Source organism: Mytilus galloprovincialis, chromosome 12 (assembly GCF_965363235.1).
Source record: "Mytilus galloprovincialis chromosome 12, xbMytGall1.hap1.1, whole genome shotgun sequence".
Classification (NCBI taxonomy): Eukaryota; Metazoa; Mollusca; class Bivalvia; order Mytilida; family Mytilidae; genus Mytilus; species Mytilus galloprovincialis.
The window spans coordinates 4,085,931-4,109,203 of record NC_134849.1 but is presented as its reverse complement, the minus strand read 5'-3'; the positions used below and the strand labels follow the sequence as shown (position 1 = coordinate 4,109,203).

Genomic DNA, 23,273 nt, shown 5'->3' with positions numbered 1-23,273 from the left:
CAATTTTACTATTAACTTAGCTGAATTTGGCAAAACTTTTAGGAATTTTGGTCCTCAATGCTCTTCAACTTCGTACTTTATTTGGCCTTTTTAACTTTTTTGGATTCGAACGTCACTGATGAGTCTTTTGTAGACGAAACGCTCGTCTGGCGTATATACACAATTTAGTCCTGATATCTATGATGAGTTTATCTATACATTTTGACTTTCACAAATTTCTTTTTCATGATTTATTTTTTTTATCAGGAATTCTAAAACCCAAAAGGTCCAAACCATGTTCACTTGTGAAATTAAAATCTCATTCCATATAACTGTATTATTTTAAGGATATACACCTGATTTCAAAAGCTGTAAACAACAGTGGCGGTTTCAATAACAGTCTGAGGAGCCAACAAATTTTAGAATTAAACTTTTTTTCTTAACCTGATTTTTGAGTTTATAAGTCTGTAAAAAATAATTGACGAAGAAAAAATCATATGGTGGTGCACTTCTTTTTTTGCTACGGCCCTTTGAAAATACCCAATTTAGATGATTTTCCCATTTTTCATCTATATTTTTACCTATTTTGGGGCTATTATCGTGAAAAAATCACAGTTCAACAATTACACTTTTCTTCATACTTTTAATAAAGATGAAGTGGACCAATCAGAGTAAAACTTCAGAAAACTATAGGTAGGTTTTAATATAAGAAAGTTTTATCATGTTTGGATTCTTTTTTGTGTGAAATTTACCCATGCCCTCAATTTTGTAAATTTAGGATTTTTCTCAGTTTTAAGAACAAATGCATATTGTTTCAACTTTGTTGTTATAAACGATTGAACAAATATATGTTTAATAAATTTGAATAGACAAAAATGATATGGGATGCACATGATTCTTGTAAATTCATTTTTTGTACCCCTCACGTATTTTCTCAAAATTTTGACTAAAAAGACAGACTTTATTGGTCGTAAAATTTGAAAACTGGATTACTCAAAAACAATTTAAATATTCTTGTTTATTGTAAAAAGAAAAATAACAAAAAATACTGAACTCCGAGGAAAATTTAAAAGCGAAAGTCCGTAATCAAAAGTCATATTACTGACTTGGTACAGGCACTTTTAAATGTAGAATATGGTGGATTGAACCTGAATTTTTATAACGCTAAACCTCTCACTTGTATGACAGTCGCATCAAATTCCATTATTATTACAACGATGCGTGAACAAAACAGACATAATAGGTAAAATGGTCAAAATGGGACACAGCAGTCATCACTGTGTCACAATCTCAATTTGAACAAAATAAAACAAATATTTAACAAATAAACACAAAAAGCATCTATTAAATTTAACAACCACAAATCAAAGCCATTAGACCATGACTGAGTGGGTAGAGTCAAATCATCTTCATGGAAATGAGATGCCCCATTGCTAATACCAAATATTAGTGACATACCCCTTGTAGTTTCCCATTAACTTGACTTAATCGCAAACTAATTTATTGTTAACGCTGGTGCTGCTATCGGAAACAGCACGCCTAAGTCCAGATTTTTCAACACTAGAACAAATGGTTACATTATAAAACAAACACTTGTATTTCAACAAATTTTTATCATATTCAAAACCTGCAAGCACATCTTCTGTACAAATAACTGTTGTTATAATATGATCAGTTTAATGTACACGTTACTATATATCTCATGTTCATTCACACCATTATATAGTCATGAGTGTAGGTTTATTCTGTTGTCTGTTTAGTTGTTGATACCTAAAAAAGAGACAAAAAGAGTTGTATAAAATTTCCCCCTAATTAGTTACAGAAAATTACTTATATTATACTAACGTAATGTACGCATGACTTGTCCTTATCATGACATTGATACACAATTTTCTTTAAGAAAATAGATAAAGGTTTAGAACCAATACGGTATTGATTTTGTCCCAAATATTAACCCGAATTGGAAAGTTGAAAAAATAATATAAATAAAGGCAACAGTAGTATACCGCTGTTCAAAACTCATAAATCCATGGACAAAAAACAAAATCGGGGTAACAAACTAAAACCGAGGGAAACGCATTAAATATAAGAGGAAAACAACGACATAACACTAAAATGTAACACACATAGACAAAATCCCACGAGAATAACAAATATAACATTTATATATAAAATCAAAACCAAATACATGAATTTGGTATAGACAAGTACCGTGACACGTCTTATCGCAATGTGAATTTACACTCAAAAATAAGAGAAAACAAACGACACAACGTTATAATGTAATACACACAGATATAAAATATGTCTTAACTGCCTAATGTACACATTGTTCAGAAAATAACACAGATTTCACATTTAAAGATTTTCAATGGTAAAAAACAATGAGGAGATTTGTATCATTTGCACAATTCTTGAATTACCTGGGTTTTCAATGTGTCAATATATATAAAAATATGTGTGAATGAAATTATGATACTTAATTACATGTACATGTTCAAGCATTGAGAGTGACATTATCGGGAATCCACAGTTTGCATCCTGGGCAACTGAGGAAATTGTAAACAGGAAATATTTGGAATAAACAAGTATCAATTTAAAAAAAAAAAAAAAAAAAAAAGAGAGTGACATTATCAATAGTAATATCACCTCTGATTGTCGGTTTACTTACTTCATGTTCCAGCATTGAGAGTGATATCATCAATAGTAATACCACCTCTAAAGGACGTAATACTTACTACATGTTCCACCATTGAGAGTGACATTATCAATAGTAATATCACCTCTGATTGACGTTATACTTACTACGTGTTCCAGTATGGAGGGTGATATCATCAATAGTAATGTCACCTCTGATTGACGGTATACTTACTTCAAGTTCCAGCATTGAGAGTGATGTCATCAATGGTAATATCACCTCTGAAGGACTTAATACTTACTACATGTTCCACCATTGAGAGTGATATCATCAATAGTAATATCACCTCTGAATGACGTAATACTTACTACATGTTCCACCATTGAGAGTGATATCATCAATAGTAATATCACCTCTGAATGACGTAATACTTACTACAGGTACCAGCATTGAGAGTGACATCATCAATAGTAATGTCACCTCTGAATGACGTAATATTAACTACATGTACCAGCATTGAGAGTGACATCACCAATAGTAATGTCACCTCTGAAGGATGTTATGCTTACAAAATATTCCAGCATTGAGAGTAACATCATCAATAGTAATATTACATCTGAATTAAGTAATACTAACTAAATGTTCCAGCATTGAGAGTGACATTAACAATAGTAATATCAACTCTGAATGACGTAATACTTACTACATATTCCAGTATTGAGAGTGACATCATCAATAGTAACACCACCTCTGAATGACGTAATACTTACTACATGTTTTACCATTGAGAGTGACATCATCAATAGTAACACCACCTCTGAATGACGTAATACTTACTACATGTTTTACCATTGAGAGTGATATCATCAATAGTAATACCACCTCTAAAGGACGTAATACTTACTACATGTTCCACCATTGAGAGTGACATTATCAATAGTAATATCACCTCTGATTGACGTTATACTTACTACGTTTTCCAGTATGGAGCGTGATATCATCAATAGTAATGTCACCTCTGATTGACGGTATACTTACTTCAAGTTCCAGCATTGAGAGTGATATCATCAATGGTAATATCACCTCTGAATGACGTAATATTTACAACATATTCCAGTATTGAGAGTGACATCATCAATAGTAACACCACCTCTGAATGACGTAATACTTACTACATGTTCCACCATTGAGAGTAATATCATCAATAGTAATATCACCTCTGAATGACGTAATACTTACTACATGTTCCACCATTGAGAGTGATATCATCAATAGTAATATCACCTCTGAATGACGTAATACTTACTACAGGTACCAGCATTGAGAGTGACATTATCAATAGTAATATCACCTCTGAAGGACTTAATACTTACTACATGTTCCACCATTGAGAGTAATATCATCAATAGTAATATCACCTCTGAATGACGTAATACTTACTACATGTTCCACCATTGAGAGTGATATCATCAATAGTAATATCACCTCTGAATGACGTAATACTTACTACAGGTACCAGTATTGAGAGTGATATCATCAATGGTAATATCACCTCTGAATGACGTAATACTTACTACATGTTCCACCATTGAGAGTGATATCATCAATAGTAATATCACCTCTGAATGACGTAATACTTACTACAGGTACCAGCATTGAGAGTGACATTATCAATAGTAATATCACCTCTGAATGACGTAATACTTACTACATGTTCCAGCATTGAGAGTGACATTATCAATAGTAATGTCACCTCTGAATGACGAATACTAACTACATGTACCAACATTGAGAGTGACATCACCAATAGTAATGTCACCTCTGAAGGATGTTATGCTTACAAAATATTCCAGCATTGAGAGTAACATCATCAATAGTAATATTACATCTGAATTAAGTAATACTAACTAAATGTTCCAGCATTGAGAGTGACATTAACAATAGTAATATCAACTCTGAATGACGTAATACTTACTACATGTTCCAGTATTGAGAGTGACATTATCAATAGTAACACCACCTCTGAATGACGTAATACTAACTAAATGTTCCAGCATTGAGAGTGACATTAACAATAGTAATATCAACTCTGAATGACGTAATACTTACTACATGTTCCAGTATTGAGAGTGACATCATCAATAGTAACACCACCTCTGAATGACGTAATACTTACTACATGTTCCAGTATTGAGAGTGACATCATCAATAGTAACACCACCTCTGAATGACGTAATACTTACTACATATTCCAGTATTGAGAGTGACATCATCAATAGTAACACCACCTCTGAATGACGTAATACTTACTACATATTCCAGTATTGAGAGTGACATCATCAATAGTAACACCACCTCTGAATGACGTAATACTTACTACATGTTCCAGTATTGAGAGTGACATCATCAATAGTAATATCATCTCTGAATGACGTAATACTTACTACATGTTCCAGTATTGAGAGTGACATCATCAATAGTAATACCACCTCTGAATGACGTAATACTTACTACATGTTTTAAAATTGAGAGTGACATCATCAATAGTAACACCACCTCTGAATGACGTAATACTTACTACATGTTTTACCATTGAGAGTGACATCATCAATAGTAACAGCACCTCTGAATGACGTAATACTTTCTACATGTACCAGCATTGAGAGTGATATCATCCATAGTAATACCACCTCTGAATGACGTAATAGTTACTACATGTTTTACCATTGAGAGTGACATCATCAATAGTAATACCACCTCTGAATGACGTAATACTTACTACATATTCCAGTATTGACAGTGACATCATCAATAGTAATACCACCTCTGAATGACGTAATACTTACTTCATGTTCCAGCATTGAGAGTGATATCATCAATGGTAATATCACCTCTGAAGGACTTAATACTTACTACATGTTCCACCATTGAGAGTGATATCATCAAAAGTAATATCACCTCTGAATGACGTAATACTTACTACATGTTCCACCATTGAGAGTGATATCATCAATAGCAATATCACCTCTGAATGACGTAATACTTACTACATGTTCCACCATTGAGAGTGATATCATCAATAGTAATATCACCTCTGAATGACGTAATACTTACTACATGTACCAGCATTGAGAGTGACATTATCAATAGTAATATCACCTCTGAATGACGTAATACTTACTAGATATAGGAAGATGTGGTGTGAGTGCCAATGAGACAACTCTCCATACAAATAACAATTTAAAAAGTAAACCATTATAGGTTAAAGTACGGCCTTCAACACGGAGCCTTGGCTCACACCGAACAACAAGCTATCAAGGGCCCCAAAATTACTAGTGTAAAACCATTCAAACGGGAAAACCAACGGTCTAATCTATATAATTACTACATGTTCCAGCATTGAGAGTGACATTATCAATAGTAATGTCACCTCTGAATGACGTAATAATAACTACATGTACCAGCATTGAGAGTGACATCACCAATAGTAATGTCACCTCTGAAGGATGTTATGCATACAAAATATTCCAGCATTGAGAGTAACATCATCAATAGTAATATTACATCTGAATAAAGTAATACTAACTAAATGTTCCAGCACTGAGAGTGACATTAACAATAGTAATATCAACTCTGAATGACGTAATACTTACTACATGTTCCAGTATTGAGAGTGACATCATTAATAGTAACACCACCTCTGAATGACGTAATACTTACTACATATTCCAGTATTGAGAGTGACATCATCAATAGTAACACCACCTCTGAATGACGTAATACTTACTACATATTCCAGTATTGAGAGTGACATCATCAATAGTAACACCACCTCTGAATGACGTAATACTTACTACATGTTCCAGTATTGAGAGTGACATCATCAATAGTAATACCACCTCTGAAGGACGTAATACTTACTACATGTTTTACCATTGAGAGTGACATCATCAATAGTAACACCACCTCTGAATGACGTAATACTTACTACATGTTTTACCATTGAGAGTGATATCATCAATAGTAATACCACCTCTGAATGAAGTAATACTTACTACATGTTTTACCATTAAGGGTGACATCATCAATAGTAACACCATCTCTGAATGACGTAATACTTACTACATGTTTTACCATTGAGAGTGACATCATCAATAGTAATACCACCTCTGAATGACGTAATACTTACTACATATTCCAGTATTGAGAGTGACATCATCAATAGTAATACCACGTCTGAATGACGTAATACTTACTACATGTACCAGTATTGATAGTGACATCATCAATAGTAATACCACCTCTGAATGACGTAATACTTATTACATGTTCCAGTATTGAGAGTGACATCATCAATAGTAATACCACCTCTGAATGACGTAATACTTACTACATGTTCCAGCATTGAGAGTGACATCATCAATAGTAATACCACCTCTGAATGACGTAATACTTAACACATGTTCCAGTATTGAGAGTGACATCATCAATTGTAATACCACCTCTGAATGACGTAATACTTACTACATGTTCCAGTATTGAGAGTGACATCATCAATAGTAATACCACCTCTGAATGACGTAATACTTACTACATGTTCCAGCATTGAGAGTGACATCATCAATAGTAATGTCACCTCTGAATGACGTAATACTTACTACATGTTCCAGTATTGAGAGTGACATCATCAATAGTAATACCACCTCTGAATGACGTAAAACTTACTACATGTTCCAGTATTGAGAGTGACATCATCAATAGTAATACCATCTCTGAATGACGTAATACTTACTACATGTTCCAGCATTGAGGGTGACATCATCAATAGTAATACCACCTCTGAATGACGTAATACTTACTACATATTCCAGTATTGACGGTGACATCATCAATAGTAATACCATCTCTGAATGACGTAATACGTACTACATATTCCAGTATTGAAGGTGTAATCATCAATAGTAATACAACCTCTGAATGACGTAATACTTACTACATGTTCCAGTATTGAGAGTGACATCAACAATAGTAATATCACCTCTGAATGACGTAATACTCACTACATGTTCCAGTATTGAGAGTGACATCAACAATAGTAATACCACCTCTGAATGACGTAATACTTACTACATGTTCCAGTATTGAGAGTGATATCATCAATCGTAATACCACCTCTGAATGACGTAATACTTACTACATGTACCAGTATTGAGGGTGATATCATAAATAGTAACACCACCTCTGAATGACGTAATACTTACTACATGTTCCAGTATTGAGAGTGACATCATCAATAGTAATATCACCTCTGAATGACGTAATACTTACTACATGTCCACCATTGAGACTTACATCATCAATAGTAATACCATCTCTAAATGACGTAATACTTACTACATGTTTTACCATTGAGAGTGACATCATCAATAGTAACAATACCTCTGAATGACGTAATACTTACTACATGTTCCAGTATTGAGAGTGACATTATCAATAGTAACACCACCTCTGAATGACGTAATACTTACTACCTGTTTTACCATTGAGAGTGACATCATCAATAGTAACACCACCTCTGAATGACGTAATACTTACTACATGTTTTACCATTGAGAGTGACATCATCAATAGTAATACCATTTTTAAATGACGTAATACTTACTACATGTCCACCATTGAGACTTACATCATCAATAGTAATACCATCTCTAAATGACGTAATACTTACTACATGTTCCAGTATTGAGGGTGATATCATCAATAGTAATATCACCTCTGAATGACGTAATACTTACTACATGTTCCAGTATTTAGAGTGACATCATCAATAGTAACACCACCCCTGAATGACGTAATACTTACTACATGTCCACCATTGAGACTTACATCATCAATAGTAATACCATCTGTAAATGACGTAATACTTACTACATGTTCCAGTATTGAGACTTACATCATCAATAGTAATACCACCTCTGAATGACGTTATACTTACTACATGTTCCAGTATTGAGAGTGAAATAATCAATAGTAATACCACCTCTGAATGACGTAATACTTACTACATGTTCCAGTATTGAGAGTGACATCATCAATAGTATTATTATATGACTATAAATTTTCTGTTTTCTCATTGGCTAAAAGCATAGGAAATCCTCTTTGATAAAACATTATATTCACCGCGTCAAAAATCACGAGAGGTTAATATAAGATTTGGAACAGCGTCCGTGTACCTAAATATAGAAACGGGGAATTCTTGTTAGCTATTTAAGGGATGTATAAATAAAATGGTTTTTAATTGGACGACCGAATAAATATCAACCAATCAGCGCTTTCGACATAAAATCGTTTCGATCTAACAGACGACAGTTACATGTTTCCGGCAACAAAGTATGGCTGGAGCAGCAGAAGTAGCTACTGAAAAACGCTTTCCATCGTTAAATAATGAGGAAATTAAAAAGATTTTGATAGAAAAGGATTCTAAAAATACTTGCCGATCAACAGATTCTAGCGTACATGTACATGTATCTAGTTTTTTATTCTGTTGTATTCAATATTGTTCATGTTTTGTTCTTTAAAAATTGAAATGATACAATATTCTTCTAGTTTTAATTATGCAGAATTAAATATGCCTAAAAATCAAACCCAAGCATAGAATAAAAACAGTCTAGGCAAAATACCATCTAACCAAGGATATATTTCACAATCTAAAAATATGAAAATGACACTGAAAACTAAAGAGTCATATAATAAAGCAATTGTTGACTTTTGATATCAGTTGATAAATCATTGTATCAACCTCATCAAAAGTCAATAATTGTATAATATCACCTCTGAATGACGTAATACTTAATACATGTTCCAGTATTGAGAGTGATATCATCAATAGTAACACCACCTCTGAATGACGTAATACTTACTACATATTCCAGTATTGAGAGTAACATCATCAATAGTAATACCACCTCTGAATGACGTAATACTTACTACATGTTCCAGTATTGAGAGTGACATCATCAATAGTAATATCACCTCTGAATGACGTAATACTTACTACATGTTCCAGTATTGAGAGTGACATCATCAATAGTAATATCACCTCTGAAGGACGTAATACTTACTACATGTTTTACCATTGAAAGTGACATCATCAATAGTAACACCACCTCTGAATGACGTAATACTTACTACATATTCCAGTATTGAAAGTGACATCATCAATAGTAATACCACCTCTGAAGGACGTAATACTTACTACATGTTTTACCATTGAGAGTGAAATCATCAATAGTAACACCACCTCTGAATGACGTAATATTTACTACATGTACCAGCATTGAGAGTGACATCATCAAAAGGGGGGACGAAAGATACCAAAGGGACAGTCAAACTCATAAATCCAAAACAAACTGACAACGCCATGGCTAAAAATGAAAAAGACAAATAGAAAAACAATAGTACACACGACACAACATAGAAAACTAAAGAATAAACAACACGAACCCCACCAAAAACTAGGGGTGATCTCAGGTGCTCCGGAAGGGTAAGCAGATCCTGCTCCACATGTGGCACCCGTCGTGTTGCTTATGTGATTACAAATCCGGTAAATTGTCTAATTCGGTAGGTCATATTCATGAAAGGGAAGGGGATTGTAGTTACGACGTAAGGAACATATCCGATATCATTTGTGAAACGGTTATTCCATAACGGTCAACCAACTCGTGATGGCGTCCGTAAAATTTACGAAGGGATGATTTCAACTTCACCATTTGGAACTCTTGGTTTAATAGCTTCCTTGTTAGCAGCAAACCTCTATCAAGAAAATCATGATAGGAAATGCAAGCACGGGAATATCGTATCAATTGGGAGATATATACCCCGTATGCAGGTGCTGCTGGAATGTTGCTACTTAGAAATGGAAAGTTCACAATTGGAAAGCTGAAATCATCTCTTTTGTCGTAAAGTATTGTTTTCAACCGACCCTCATTGTCAATTTCTAGATGTAAGTCAAGATATGAAGCCGACTTAACTGTATCTGTAGTATCCTTTATCTCTAGTTCGATTGGATAGATGCGTTCCACATAGTCACCAAATTTTGAATTGTTTAGTGAAAGAACATCATCTATATAGCGGAAAGTAGAGTTAAAGGATATTGCTAACTTCTTATCTTAGTGACATCATCAATAGTAACACCACCTCTGAATGACGTAATACTTACTACATAATCCAGTATTGAGAGGGACATCATCAATAGTAATACCACCTCTGAAGGACGTAATACTTACTAGAGATAGGAAGATGTGGTGTGAGTGCCAATGAGACAACTCTCCATACAAATAACAATTTAAAAAGTAAACCATTATAGGTTAAAGTACGGCCTTCAACACGGAGCCTTGGCTCACACCGAACAACAAGCTATAAAGGGCCCCAAAATTACTAGTGTAAAACCATTCAAACGGTAAAACCAACGGTCTAATCTATATAAACAAAACGAGAAACGAGAAACACGTATATATTACATAAACAAACGACAACTACTGTACATCAGATTCCTGACTTAGGACAGGTGCAAACATTTGCAGTTACATGTTTTACCATTGAGAGTGACATCATCAATAGTAACACCACCTCTGAATGACGTAATATTTACTACATGTACCAGTATTGAGGGTGATATCATCAATAGTAACACCACCTCTGAATGACGTAATACTTACTACATGTTCCAGTATTGAGGTTGACATCATCAATAGTAATACCACCTCTGAATGACGTAATACTTACTACATGTTCCAGTATTGAGAGTGATATCATCAATCGTAATACCACCTCTGAATGACGTAATACTTACTACATGTACCAGTATTGAGGGTGATATCATAAATAGTAACAACACCTCTGAATGACGTAATACTTACTACATGTTCCAGTATTGAGAGTGACATCATCAATAGTAATATCACCTCTGAATGACGTAATACTTACTACATGTCCACCATTGAGACTTACATCATCAATAGTAATACCATCTCTAAATGACGTAATACTTACTACATGTTTTACCATTGAGAGTGACATCATCAATAGTAACAATACCTCTGAATGACGTAATACTTACTACATGTTCCAGTATTGAGAGTGACATTATCAATAGTAACACCACCTCTGAATGACGTAATACTTACTACCTGTTTTACCATTGAGAGTGACATCATCAATAGTAACACCACCTCTGAATGACGTAATACTTACTACATGTTTTACCATTGAGAGTGACATCATCAATAGTAATACCATTTTTAAATGACGTAATACTTACTACATGTCCACCATTGAGACTTACATCATCAATAGTAATACCATCTCTAAATGACGTAATACTTACTACATGTTCCAGTATTGAGGGTGATATCATCAATAGTAATATCACCTCTGAATGACGTAATACTTACTACATGTTCCAGTATTTAGAGTGACATCATCAATAGTAACACCACCCCTGAATGACGTAATACTTACTACATGTCCACCATTGAGACTTACATCATCAATAGTAATACCATCTGTAAATGACGTAATACTTACTACATGTTCCAGTATTGAGACTTACATCATCAATAGTAATACCACCTCTGAATGACGTAATACTTACTACATGTTCCAGTATTGAGAGTGAAATCATCAATAGTAATACCACCTCTGAATGACGTAATACTTACTACATGTTCCAGTATTGAGAGTGACATCATCAATAGTATTATTATATTACCTTTAAATTTTCTGTTTTCTCATTGGCTAAAAGCATAGGAAATCCTCTTTGATAAAACATTATATTCACCGCGTCAAAAATCACGAGAGGTTAATATAAGATTTGGAACAGCGTCCGTGTACCTAAATATAGAAACGGGGAATTCTTGTTAGCTATTTAAGGGATGTATAAATAAAATGGTTTTTAATTGGACGACCGAATAAATATCAACCAATCAGCGCTTTCGACATAAAATCGTTTCGATCTAACAGACGACAGTTACATGTTTCCGGCAACAAAGTATGGCTGGAGCAGCAGAAGTAGCTACTGAAAAACGCTTTCCATCGTTAAATAATGAGGAAATTAAAAAGATTTTGATAGAAAAGGATTCTAAAAATACTCGCCGATCAACAGATTCTAGCGTACATGTACATGTATCTAGTTTTTTATTCTGTTGTATTCAATATTGTTCATGTTTTGTTCTTTAAAAATTGAAATGATACAATATTCTTCTAGTTTTAATTATGCAGAATTAAATATGCCTAAAAATCAAACCCAAGCATAAAATAAAAACAGTCTAGGCAAAATACCATCTAACCAAGGATATATTTCACAATCTAAAAATATGAAAATGACACTGAAAACTAAAGAGTCATATAATAAAGCAATTGTTGACTTTTGATATCAGTTGATACAATGATTTATCAACCCCAGATGTGATATTCACCTCGGCCGTTGGCCTTGGTGAATATCACATCTCTGGGGTTGATAAATCATTGTATCAACCTCATCAAAAGTCAATAATTGTATAATATCACCTCTGAATGACGTAATACTTAATACATGTTCCAGTATTGAGAGTGATATCATCAATAGTAACACCACCTCTGAATGACGTAATACTTACTACATATTCCAGTATTGAGAGTAACATCATCAATAGTAATACCACCTCTGAATGACGTAATACTTACTACATGTTCCAGTATTGAGAGTGACATCATCAATAGTAATATCACCTCTGAATGACGTAATACTTACTACATGTTCCAGTATTGAGAGTGACATCATCAATAGTAATATCACCTCTGAAGGACGTAATACTTACTACATGTTTTACCATTGAAAGTGACATCATCAATAGTAACACCACCTCTGAATGACGTAATACTTACTACATATTCCAGTATTGAAAGTGACATCATCAATAGTAATACCACCTCTGAAGGACGTAATACTTACTACATGTTTTACCATTGAGAGTGAAATCATCAATAGTAACACCACCTCTGAATGACGTAATATTTACTACATGTACCAGCATTGAGAGTGACATCATCAAAAGGGGGGACGAAAGATACCAAAGGGACAGTCAAACTCATAAATCCAAAACAAACTGACAACGCCATGGCTAAAAATGAAAAAGACAAACAGAAAAACAATAGTACACACGACACAACATAGAAAACTAAAGAATAAACAACACGAACCCCACCAAAAACTAGGGGTGATCTCAGGTGCTCCGGAAGGGTAAGCAGATCCTGCTCCACATGTGGCACCCGTCGTGTTGCTTATGTGATTACAAATCCGGTAAATTGTCTAATTCGGTAGGTCATATTCATGAAAGGGAAGGGGATTGTAGTTACGACGTAAGGAACATATCCGATATCATTTGTGAAACGGTTATTCCATAACGGTCAACCAACTCGTGATGGCGTCCGTAAAATTTACGAAGGGATGATTTCAACTTCACCATTTGGAACTCTTGGTTTAATAGCTTCCTTGTTAGCAGCAAACCTCTATCAAGAAAATCATGATAGGAAATGCAAGCACGGGAATATCGTATCAATTGGGAGATATATACCCCGTATGCAGGTGCTGCTGGAATGTTGCTACTTAGAAATGGAAAGTTCACAATTGGAAAGCTGAAATCATCTCTTTTGTCGTAAAGTATTGTTTTCAACCGACCCTCATTGTCAATTTCTAGATGTAAGTCAAGATATGAAGCCGACTTAACTGTATCTGTAGTATCCTTTATCTCTAGTTCGATTGGATAGATGCGTTCCACATAGTCACCAAATTTTGAATTGTTTAGTGAAAGAACATCATCTATATAGCGGAAAGTAGAGTTAAAGGATATTGCTAACTTCTTATCTTAGTGACATCATCAATAGTAACACCACCTCTGAATGACGTAATACTTACTACATATTCCAGTATTGAGAGGGACATCATCAATAGTAATACCACCTCTGAAGGACGTAATACTTACTAGAGATAGGAAGATGTGGTGTGAGTGCCAATGAGACAACTCTCCATACAAATAACAATTTAAAAAGTAAACCATTATAGGTTAAAGTACGGCCTTCAACACGGAGCCTTGGCTCACACCGAACAACAAGCTATAAAGGGCCCCAAAATTACTAGTGTAAAACCATTCAAACGGTAAAACCAACGGTCTAATCTATATAAACAAAACGAGAAACGAGAAACACGTATATATTACATAAACAAACGACAACTACTGTACATCAGATTCCTGACTTAGGACAGGTGCAAACATTTGCAGTTACATGTTTTACCATTGAGAGTGACATCATCAATAGTAACACCACCTCTGAATGACGTAATATTTACTACATGTACCAGTATTGAGGGTGATATCATCAATAGTAACACCACCTCTGAATGACGTAATACTTACTACATGTTCCAGTATTGAGGTTGACATCATCAATAGTAATACCACCTCTGAATGACGTAATACCTACTACATGTTTTACCATTGAGAGTGACATCATCAATAGTAACACCACCTCTGAATGACGTAATACTTACTACATGTACCAGTATTGAGAGTGACATTATCAATAGTAATACCACCTCTGAAGGACGTAATACTTACTACATGTTTTACCATTGAGAGTGACATCATCAATAGTAACACCACCTCTGAATGACGTAATACTTACTACATGTTTTACCATTGAGAGTGATATCATCAATAGTAATACCACCTCTGAATGACGTAATACTTACTACATATTCCAGTATTGAGAGTGACATCTTCAATAGTAACACCACCTCTGAAGGACGTAATACTTACTACATATTCCAGTATTGAGAGTGACATCATCAATAGTAATACCACCTCTGAAGGACGTAATACTTACTACATGTTTTACCATTGAGAGTGACATCATCAATAGTAACACCACCTCTGAATGACGTAATATTTACTACATGTTCCAGTATTGAGAGTGATATCATCAATAGTAATACCCTCTCTAAATGACGTAATATTTACTACATGTTCCAGTATTGAGAGTGATATCATCAATAGTAATACCAACTCTGAATGACATAATACTTACTACATATTCCACCATTGAGAGTGACATCATCAATAGTAATATCACCTCTGAATGACGTAATACTTACAACATATTCCAGTATTGAGAGTGACATCATCAATAGTAACACCACCTCTGAATGACGTAATACTTACTACCTGTTTTACCATTGAGAGTGACATCATCAATAGTAATATCACCTCTGAATGACGTAATACTTACAACATATTCCAGTATTGAGAGTGACATCATCAATAGTAATACCACCTCTGAATGACGTAATACTTACTACAAGTTCCAGTATTGAGAGTGACATCATCAATAGTAATACCACCTCTGAATGACGTAATACTTACTACATGTACCAGCATTGACAGTGACATCATCAATAGTAATACCACCTCTGAATGACGTAATACTTACTACAAGTTCCAGTATTGAGAGTGACATCATCAATAGTAATATCACCTCTGAATGACGTAATACTTACAACATATTCCAGTATTGAGAGTGACATCATCAATAGTAATACCACCTCTGAATGACGTAATACTTACTACAAGTTCCAGTATTGAGAGTGACATCATCAATAGTAATACCACCTCTGAATGACGTAATACTTACTACATGTACCAGCATTGACAGTGACATCATCAATAGTAATACCACCTCTGAATGACGTAATACTTACTACAAGTTCTAGTATTGAGAGTGACATCATCAATAGTAATATCGCCTCTGAATGACGTAATACTTACTACATATTCCACCATTGAGAGTGACATCATCAATAGTAATATCACCTCTGAATGACGTAATACTTACAACATATTCCAGTATTGAGAGTGACATCATCAATAGTAATACCACCTCTGAATGACGTAATACTTACTACAAGTTCCAGTATTGAGAGTGACATCATCAATAGTAATACCACCTCTGAATGACGTAATACTTACTACATGTACCAGCATTGACAGTGACATCATCAATAGTAATATCACCTCTGAATGACGTTATACTTACTACATATTCCAGTATTGAGATTGACATCATCAATAGTAATACCACCTCTGAATGACGTAATACTTACTACATATTCCAGTATTGAGAGTGACATCATCAATAGTAACACCACTTCTGAATGACGTAATACTTACTACATGTTCCAGTATTAAGAGTGACATCATCAATAGTAATATCACCTCTGAATGACGTAATACTTACTACATGTTTTACCATTGCGAGTGACATCATCAATAGTAATACCACCTCTGAATGACGTAATACTTAATACATGTTCCAGTATTGAGAGTGACATCATCAATAGCAATATCACCTCTGAATGACGTAATACTTACTACATGTTGCAGTATTGAGAGTGACATCATCAATAGTAATACCACCTCTGAATGACGTAATACTTACTACATGTTCCAGTATTGAGAGTGACATCATCAATAGTAACACCACCTCTGAATGACGTAATATTTACTACATGTTCCAGTATTGAGAGTGACATCATCAATAGTAATACCATCTCTAAATGACGTAATATTTACTACATGTTCCAGTATTGAGAGTGATATCATCAATAGTAATACCAACTCTGAATGACGTAATACTTACTACATATTCCACCATTGAGAGTGACATCATCAATAGTAATATCACCTCTGAATGACGTAATACTTACAACATATTCCAGTATTGAGAGTGACATCATCGATAGTAACACCACCTCTGAATGACGTAATACTTACTACATGTACCAGTATTGAGAGTAACATCATCAATAGTAATACCACCTCTGAATGACGTAATACTTACTACAAGTTCCAGTATTGAGAGTGACATCATCAATAGTAATACCACCTCTGAATGACGTAATACTTACTACATGTACCAGCATTGACAGTGACATCATCAATAGTAATATCACCTCTGAATGACGTTATACTTACTACATATTCCAGTATTGAGATTGACATCATCAATAGTAATTCCACCTCTGAATGACGTAATACTTACTACATATTCCAGTATTGAGAGTGACATCATCAATAGTAACACCACCTCTGAATGACGTAATACTTACTACATGTTCCAGTATTAAGAGTGACATCATCAATAGTAATATCACCTCTGAATGACGTAATACTTACTACATGTTTTACCATTGAGAGTGACATCATCAATAGTAATACCACCTCTGAATGACGTAATACTTAATACATGTTCCAGTATTGAGAGTGACATCATCAATAGCAATATCACCTCTGAATGACGTAATACTTACTACATGTTGCAGTATTGAGAGTGACATCATCAATAGTAATACCACCTCTGAATGACGTAATACTTACTACATGTTCCAGTATTTAGAGTGACATCATCAATAGTAACACCACCCCTGAATGACGTAATACTTACTACATGTCCACCATTGAGACTTACATCATCAATAGTAATACCATCTGTAAATGACGTAATACTTACTACATGTTCCAGTATTGAGACTTACATCATCAATAGTAATACCACCTCTGAATGACGTAATACTTACTACATGTTCCAGTATTGAGAGTGAAATAATCAATAGTAATACCACCTCTGAATGACGTAATACTTACTACATGTTCCAGTATTGAGAGTGACATCATCAATAGTATTATTATATGACTATAAATTTTCTGTTTTCTCATTGGCTAAAAGCATAGGAAATCCTCTTTGATAAAACATTATATTCACCGCGTCAAAAATCACGAGAGGTTAATATAAGATTTGGAACAGCGTCCGTGTACCTAAATATAGAAACGGGGAATTCTTGTTAGCTATTTAAGGGATGTATAAATAAAATGGTTTTTAATTGGACGACCGAATAAATATCAACCAATCAGCGCTTTCGACATAAAATCGTTTCGATCTAACAGACGACAGTTACATGTTTCCGGCAACAAAGTATGGCTGGAGCAGCAGAAGTAGCTACTGAAAAACGCTTTCCATCGTTAAATAATGAGGAAATTAAAAAGATTTTGATAGAAAAGGATTCTAAAAATACTCGCCGATCAACAGATTCTAGCGTACATGTACATGTATCTAGTTTTTTATTCTGTTGTATTCAATATTGTTCATGTTTTGTTCTTTAAAAATTGAAATGATACAATATTCTTCTAGTTTTAATTATGCAGAATTAAATATGCCTAAAAATCAAACCCAAGCATAAAATAAAAACAGTCTAGGCAAAATACCATCTAACCAAGGATATATTTCACAATCTAAAAATATGAAAATGACACTGAAAACTAAAGAGTCATATAATAAAGCAATTGTTGACTTTTGATATCAGTTGATACAATGATTTATCAACCCCAGATGTGATATTCACCTCGGCCGTTGGCCTTGGTGAATATCACATCTCTGGGGTTGATAAATCATTGTATCAACCTCATCAAAAGTCAATAATTGTATAATATCACCTCTGAATGACGTAATACTTAATACATGTTCCAGTATTGAGAGTGATATCATCAATAGTAACACCACCTCTGAATGACGTAATACTTACTACATATTCCAGTATTGAGAGTAACATCATCAATAGTAATACCACCTCTGAATGACGTAATACTTACTACATGTTCCAGTATTGAGAGTGACATCATCAATAGTAATATCACCTCTGAATGACGTAATACTTACTACATGTTCCAGTATTGAGAGTGACATCATCAATAGTAATATCACCTCTGAAGGACGTAATACTTACTACATGTTTTACCATTGAAAGTGACATCATCAATAGTAACACCACCTCTGAATGACGTAATACTTACTACATATTCCAGTATTGAAAGTGACATCATCAATAGTAATACCACCTCTGAAGGACGTAATACTTACTACATGTTTTACCATTGAGAGTGAAATCATCAATAGTAACACCACCTCTGAATGACGTAATATTTACTACATGTACCAGCATTGAGAGTGACATCATCAAAAGGGGGGACGAAAGATACCAAAGGGACAGTCAAACTCATAAATCCAAAACAAACTGACAACGCCATGGCTAAAAATGAAAAAGACAAACAGAAAAACAATAGTACACACGACACAACATAGAAAACTAAAGAATAAACAACACGAACCCCACCAAAAACTAGGGGTGATCTCAGGTGCTCCGGAAGGGTAAGCAGATCCTGCTCCACATGTGGCACCCGTCGTGTTGCTTATGTGATTACAAATCCGGTAAATTGTCTAATTCGGTAGGTCATATTCATGAAAGGGAAGGGGATTGTAGTTACGACGTAAGGAACATATCCGATATCATTTGTGAAACGGTTATTCCATAACGGTCAACCAACTCGTGATGGCGTCCGTAAAATTTACGAAGGGATGATTTCAACTTCACCATTTGGAACTCTTGGTTTAATAGCTTCCTTGTTAGCAGCAAACCTCTATCAAGAAAATCATGATAGGAAATGCAAGCACGGGAATATCGTATCAATTGGGAGATATATACCCCGTATGCAGGTGCTGCTGGAATGTTGCTACTTAGAAATGGAAAGTTCACAATTGGAAAGCTGAAATCATCTCTTTTGTCGTAAAGTATTGTTTTCAACCGACCCTCATTGTCAATTTCTAGATGTAAGTCAAGATATGAAGCCGACTTAACTGTATCTGTAGTATCCTTTATCTCTAGTTCGATTGGATAGATGCGTTCCACATAGTCACCAAATTTTGAATTGTTTAGTGAAAGAACATCATCTATATAGCGGAAAGTAGAGTTAAAGGATATTGCTAACTTCTTATCTTAGTGACATCATCAATAGTAACACCACCTCTGAATGACGTAATACTTACTACATATTCCAGTATTGAGAGGGACATCATCAATAGTAATACCACCTCTGAAGGACGTAATACTTACTAGAGATAGGAAGATGTGGTGTGAGTGCCAATGAGACAACTCTCCATACAAATAACAATTTAAAAAGTAAACCATTATAGGTTAAAGTACGGCCTTCAACACGGAGCCTTGGCTCACACCGAACAACAAGCTATAAAGGGCCCCAAAATTACTAGTGTAAAACCATTCAAACGGTAAAACCAACGGTCTAATCTATATAAACAAAACGAGAAACGAGAAACACGTATATATTACATAAACAAACGACAACTACTGTACATCAGATTCCTGACTTAGGGCAGGTGCAAACATTTGCAGTTACATGTTTTACCATTGAGAGTGACATCATCAATAGTAACACCACCTCTGAATGACGTAATATTTACTACATGTACCAGTATTGAGGGTGATATCATCAATAGTAACACCACCTCTGAATGACGTAATACTTACTACATGTTCCAGTATTGAGGTTGACATCATCAATAGTAATACCACCTCTGAATGACGTAATACCTACTACATGTTTTACCATTGAGAGTGACATCATCAATAGTAACACCACCTCTGAATGACGTAATACTTACTACATGTACCAGTATTGAGAGTGACATTATCAATAGTAATACCACCTCTGAAGGACGTAATACTTACTACATGTTTTACCATTGAGAGTGACATCATCAATAGTAACACCACCTCTGAATGACGTAATACTTACTACATGTTTTACCATTGAGAGTGATATCATCAATAGTAATACCACCTCTGAATGACGTAATACTTACTACATATTCCAGTATTGAGAGTGACATCTTCAATAGTAACACCACCTCTGAAGGACGTAATACTTACTACATATTCCAGTATTGAGAGTGACATCATCAATAGTAATACCACCTCTGAAGGACGTAATACTTACTACATGTTTTACCATTGAGAGTGACATCATCAATAGTAACACCACCTCTGAATGACGTAATATTTACTACATGTTCCAGTATTGAGAGTGATATCATCAATAGTAATACCCTCTCTAAATGACGTAATATTTACTACATGTTCCAGTATTGAGAGTGATATCATCAATAGTAATACCAACTCTGAATGACGTAATACTTACTACATATTCCACCATTGAGAGTGACATCATCAATAGTAATATCACCTCTGAATGACGTAATACTTACAACATATTCCAGTATTGAGAGTGACATCATCAATAGTAACACCACCTCTGAATGACGTAATACTTACTACATGTTTTACCATTGAGAGTGACATCATCAATAGTAATATCACCTCTGAATGACGTAATACTTACTACATGTACCAGCATTGACAGTGACATCATCAATAGTAATACCACCTCTGAATGACGTAATACTTACTACAAGTTCCAGTATTGAGAGTGACATCATCAATAGTAATACCACCTCTGAATGACGTAATACTTACTACATGTACCAGCATTGACAGTGACATCATCAATAGTAATACCACCTCTGAATGACGTAATACTTACTACAAGTTCCAGTATTGAGAGTGACATCATCAATAGTAATATCACCTCTGAATGACGTAATACTTACAACATATTCCAGTATTGAGAGTGACATCATCAATAGTAATACCACCTCTGAATGACGTAATACTTACTACAAGTTCCAGTATTGAGAGTGACATCATCAATAGTAATACCACCTCTGAATGACGTAATACTTACTACATGTACCAGAATTGACAGTGACATCATCAATAGTAATACCACCTCTGAATGACGTAATACTTACTACAAGTTCTAGTATTGAGAGTGACATCATCAATAGTAATATCGCCTCTGATGACGTAATACTTACTACATATTCCACCATTGAGAGTGACATCATCAATAGTAATATCACCTCTGAATGACGTAATACTTACAACATATTCCAGTATTGAGAGTGACATCATCAATAGTAATACCACCTCTGAATGACGTAATACTTACTACAAGTTCCAGTATTGAGAGTGACATCATCAATAGTAATACCACCTCTGAATGACGTAATACTTACTACATGTACCAGCATTGACAGTGACATCATCAATAGTAATATCACCTCTGAATGACGTTATACTTACTACATATTCCAGTATTGAGATTGACATCATCAATAGTAATACCACCTCTGAATGACGTAATACTTACTACATATTCCAGTATTGAGAGTGACATCATCAATAGTAACACCACCTCTGAATGACGTAATACTTACTACATGTTCCAGTATTAAGAGTGACATCATCAATAGTAATATCACCTCTGAATGACGTAATACTTACTACATGTTTTACCATTGAGAGTGACATCATCAATAGTAATACCACCTCTGAATGACGTAATACTTAATACATGTTCCAGTATTGAGAGTGACATCATCAATAGCAATATCACCTCTGAATGACGTAATACTTACTACATGTTGCAGTATTGAGAGTGACATCATCAATAGTAATACCACCTCTGAATGACGTAATACTTACTACATGTTCCAGTATTGAGAGTGACATCATCAATAGTAACACCACCTCTGAATGACGTAATATTTACTACATGTTCCAGTATTGAGAGTGACATCATCAATAGTAATACCATCT

At 34.5% G+C, this 23,273-nt stretch overlaps 1 protein-coding gene across 1 annotated transcript in view; it reads right to left on the bottom strand.

The window, feature by feature from the left end:
* Positions 1–1,608: 1,608 nt before the first annotated feature.
* Positions 1,609–23,273, bottom strand: part of LOC143055410 (MAM domain-containing glycosylphosphatidylinositol anchor protein 2-like) — a 66,115-nt gene continuing 44,450 nt past the window's right edge. The window contains exon 8 of the mRNA XM_076228543.1: positions 1,609–1,749. Within this exon, the coding sequence (XP_076084658.1) occupies positions 1,736–1,749 (14 nt within the window). The 3' untranslated portion in view covers positions 1,609–1,735. The remainder of the gene's footprint in view (positions 1,750–23,273) is intronic.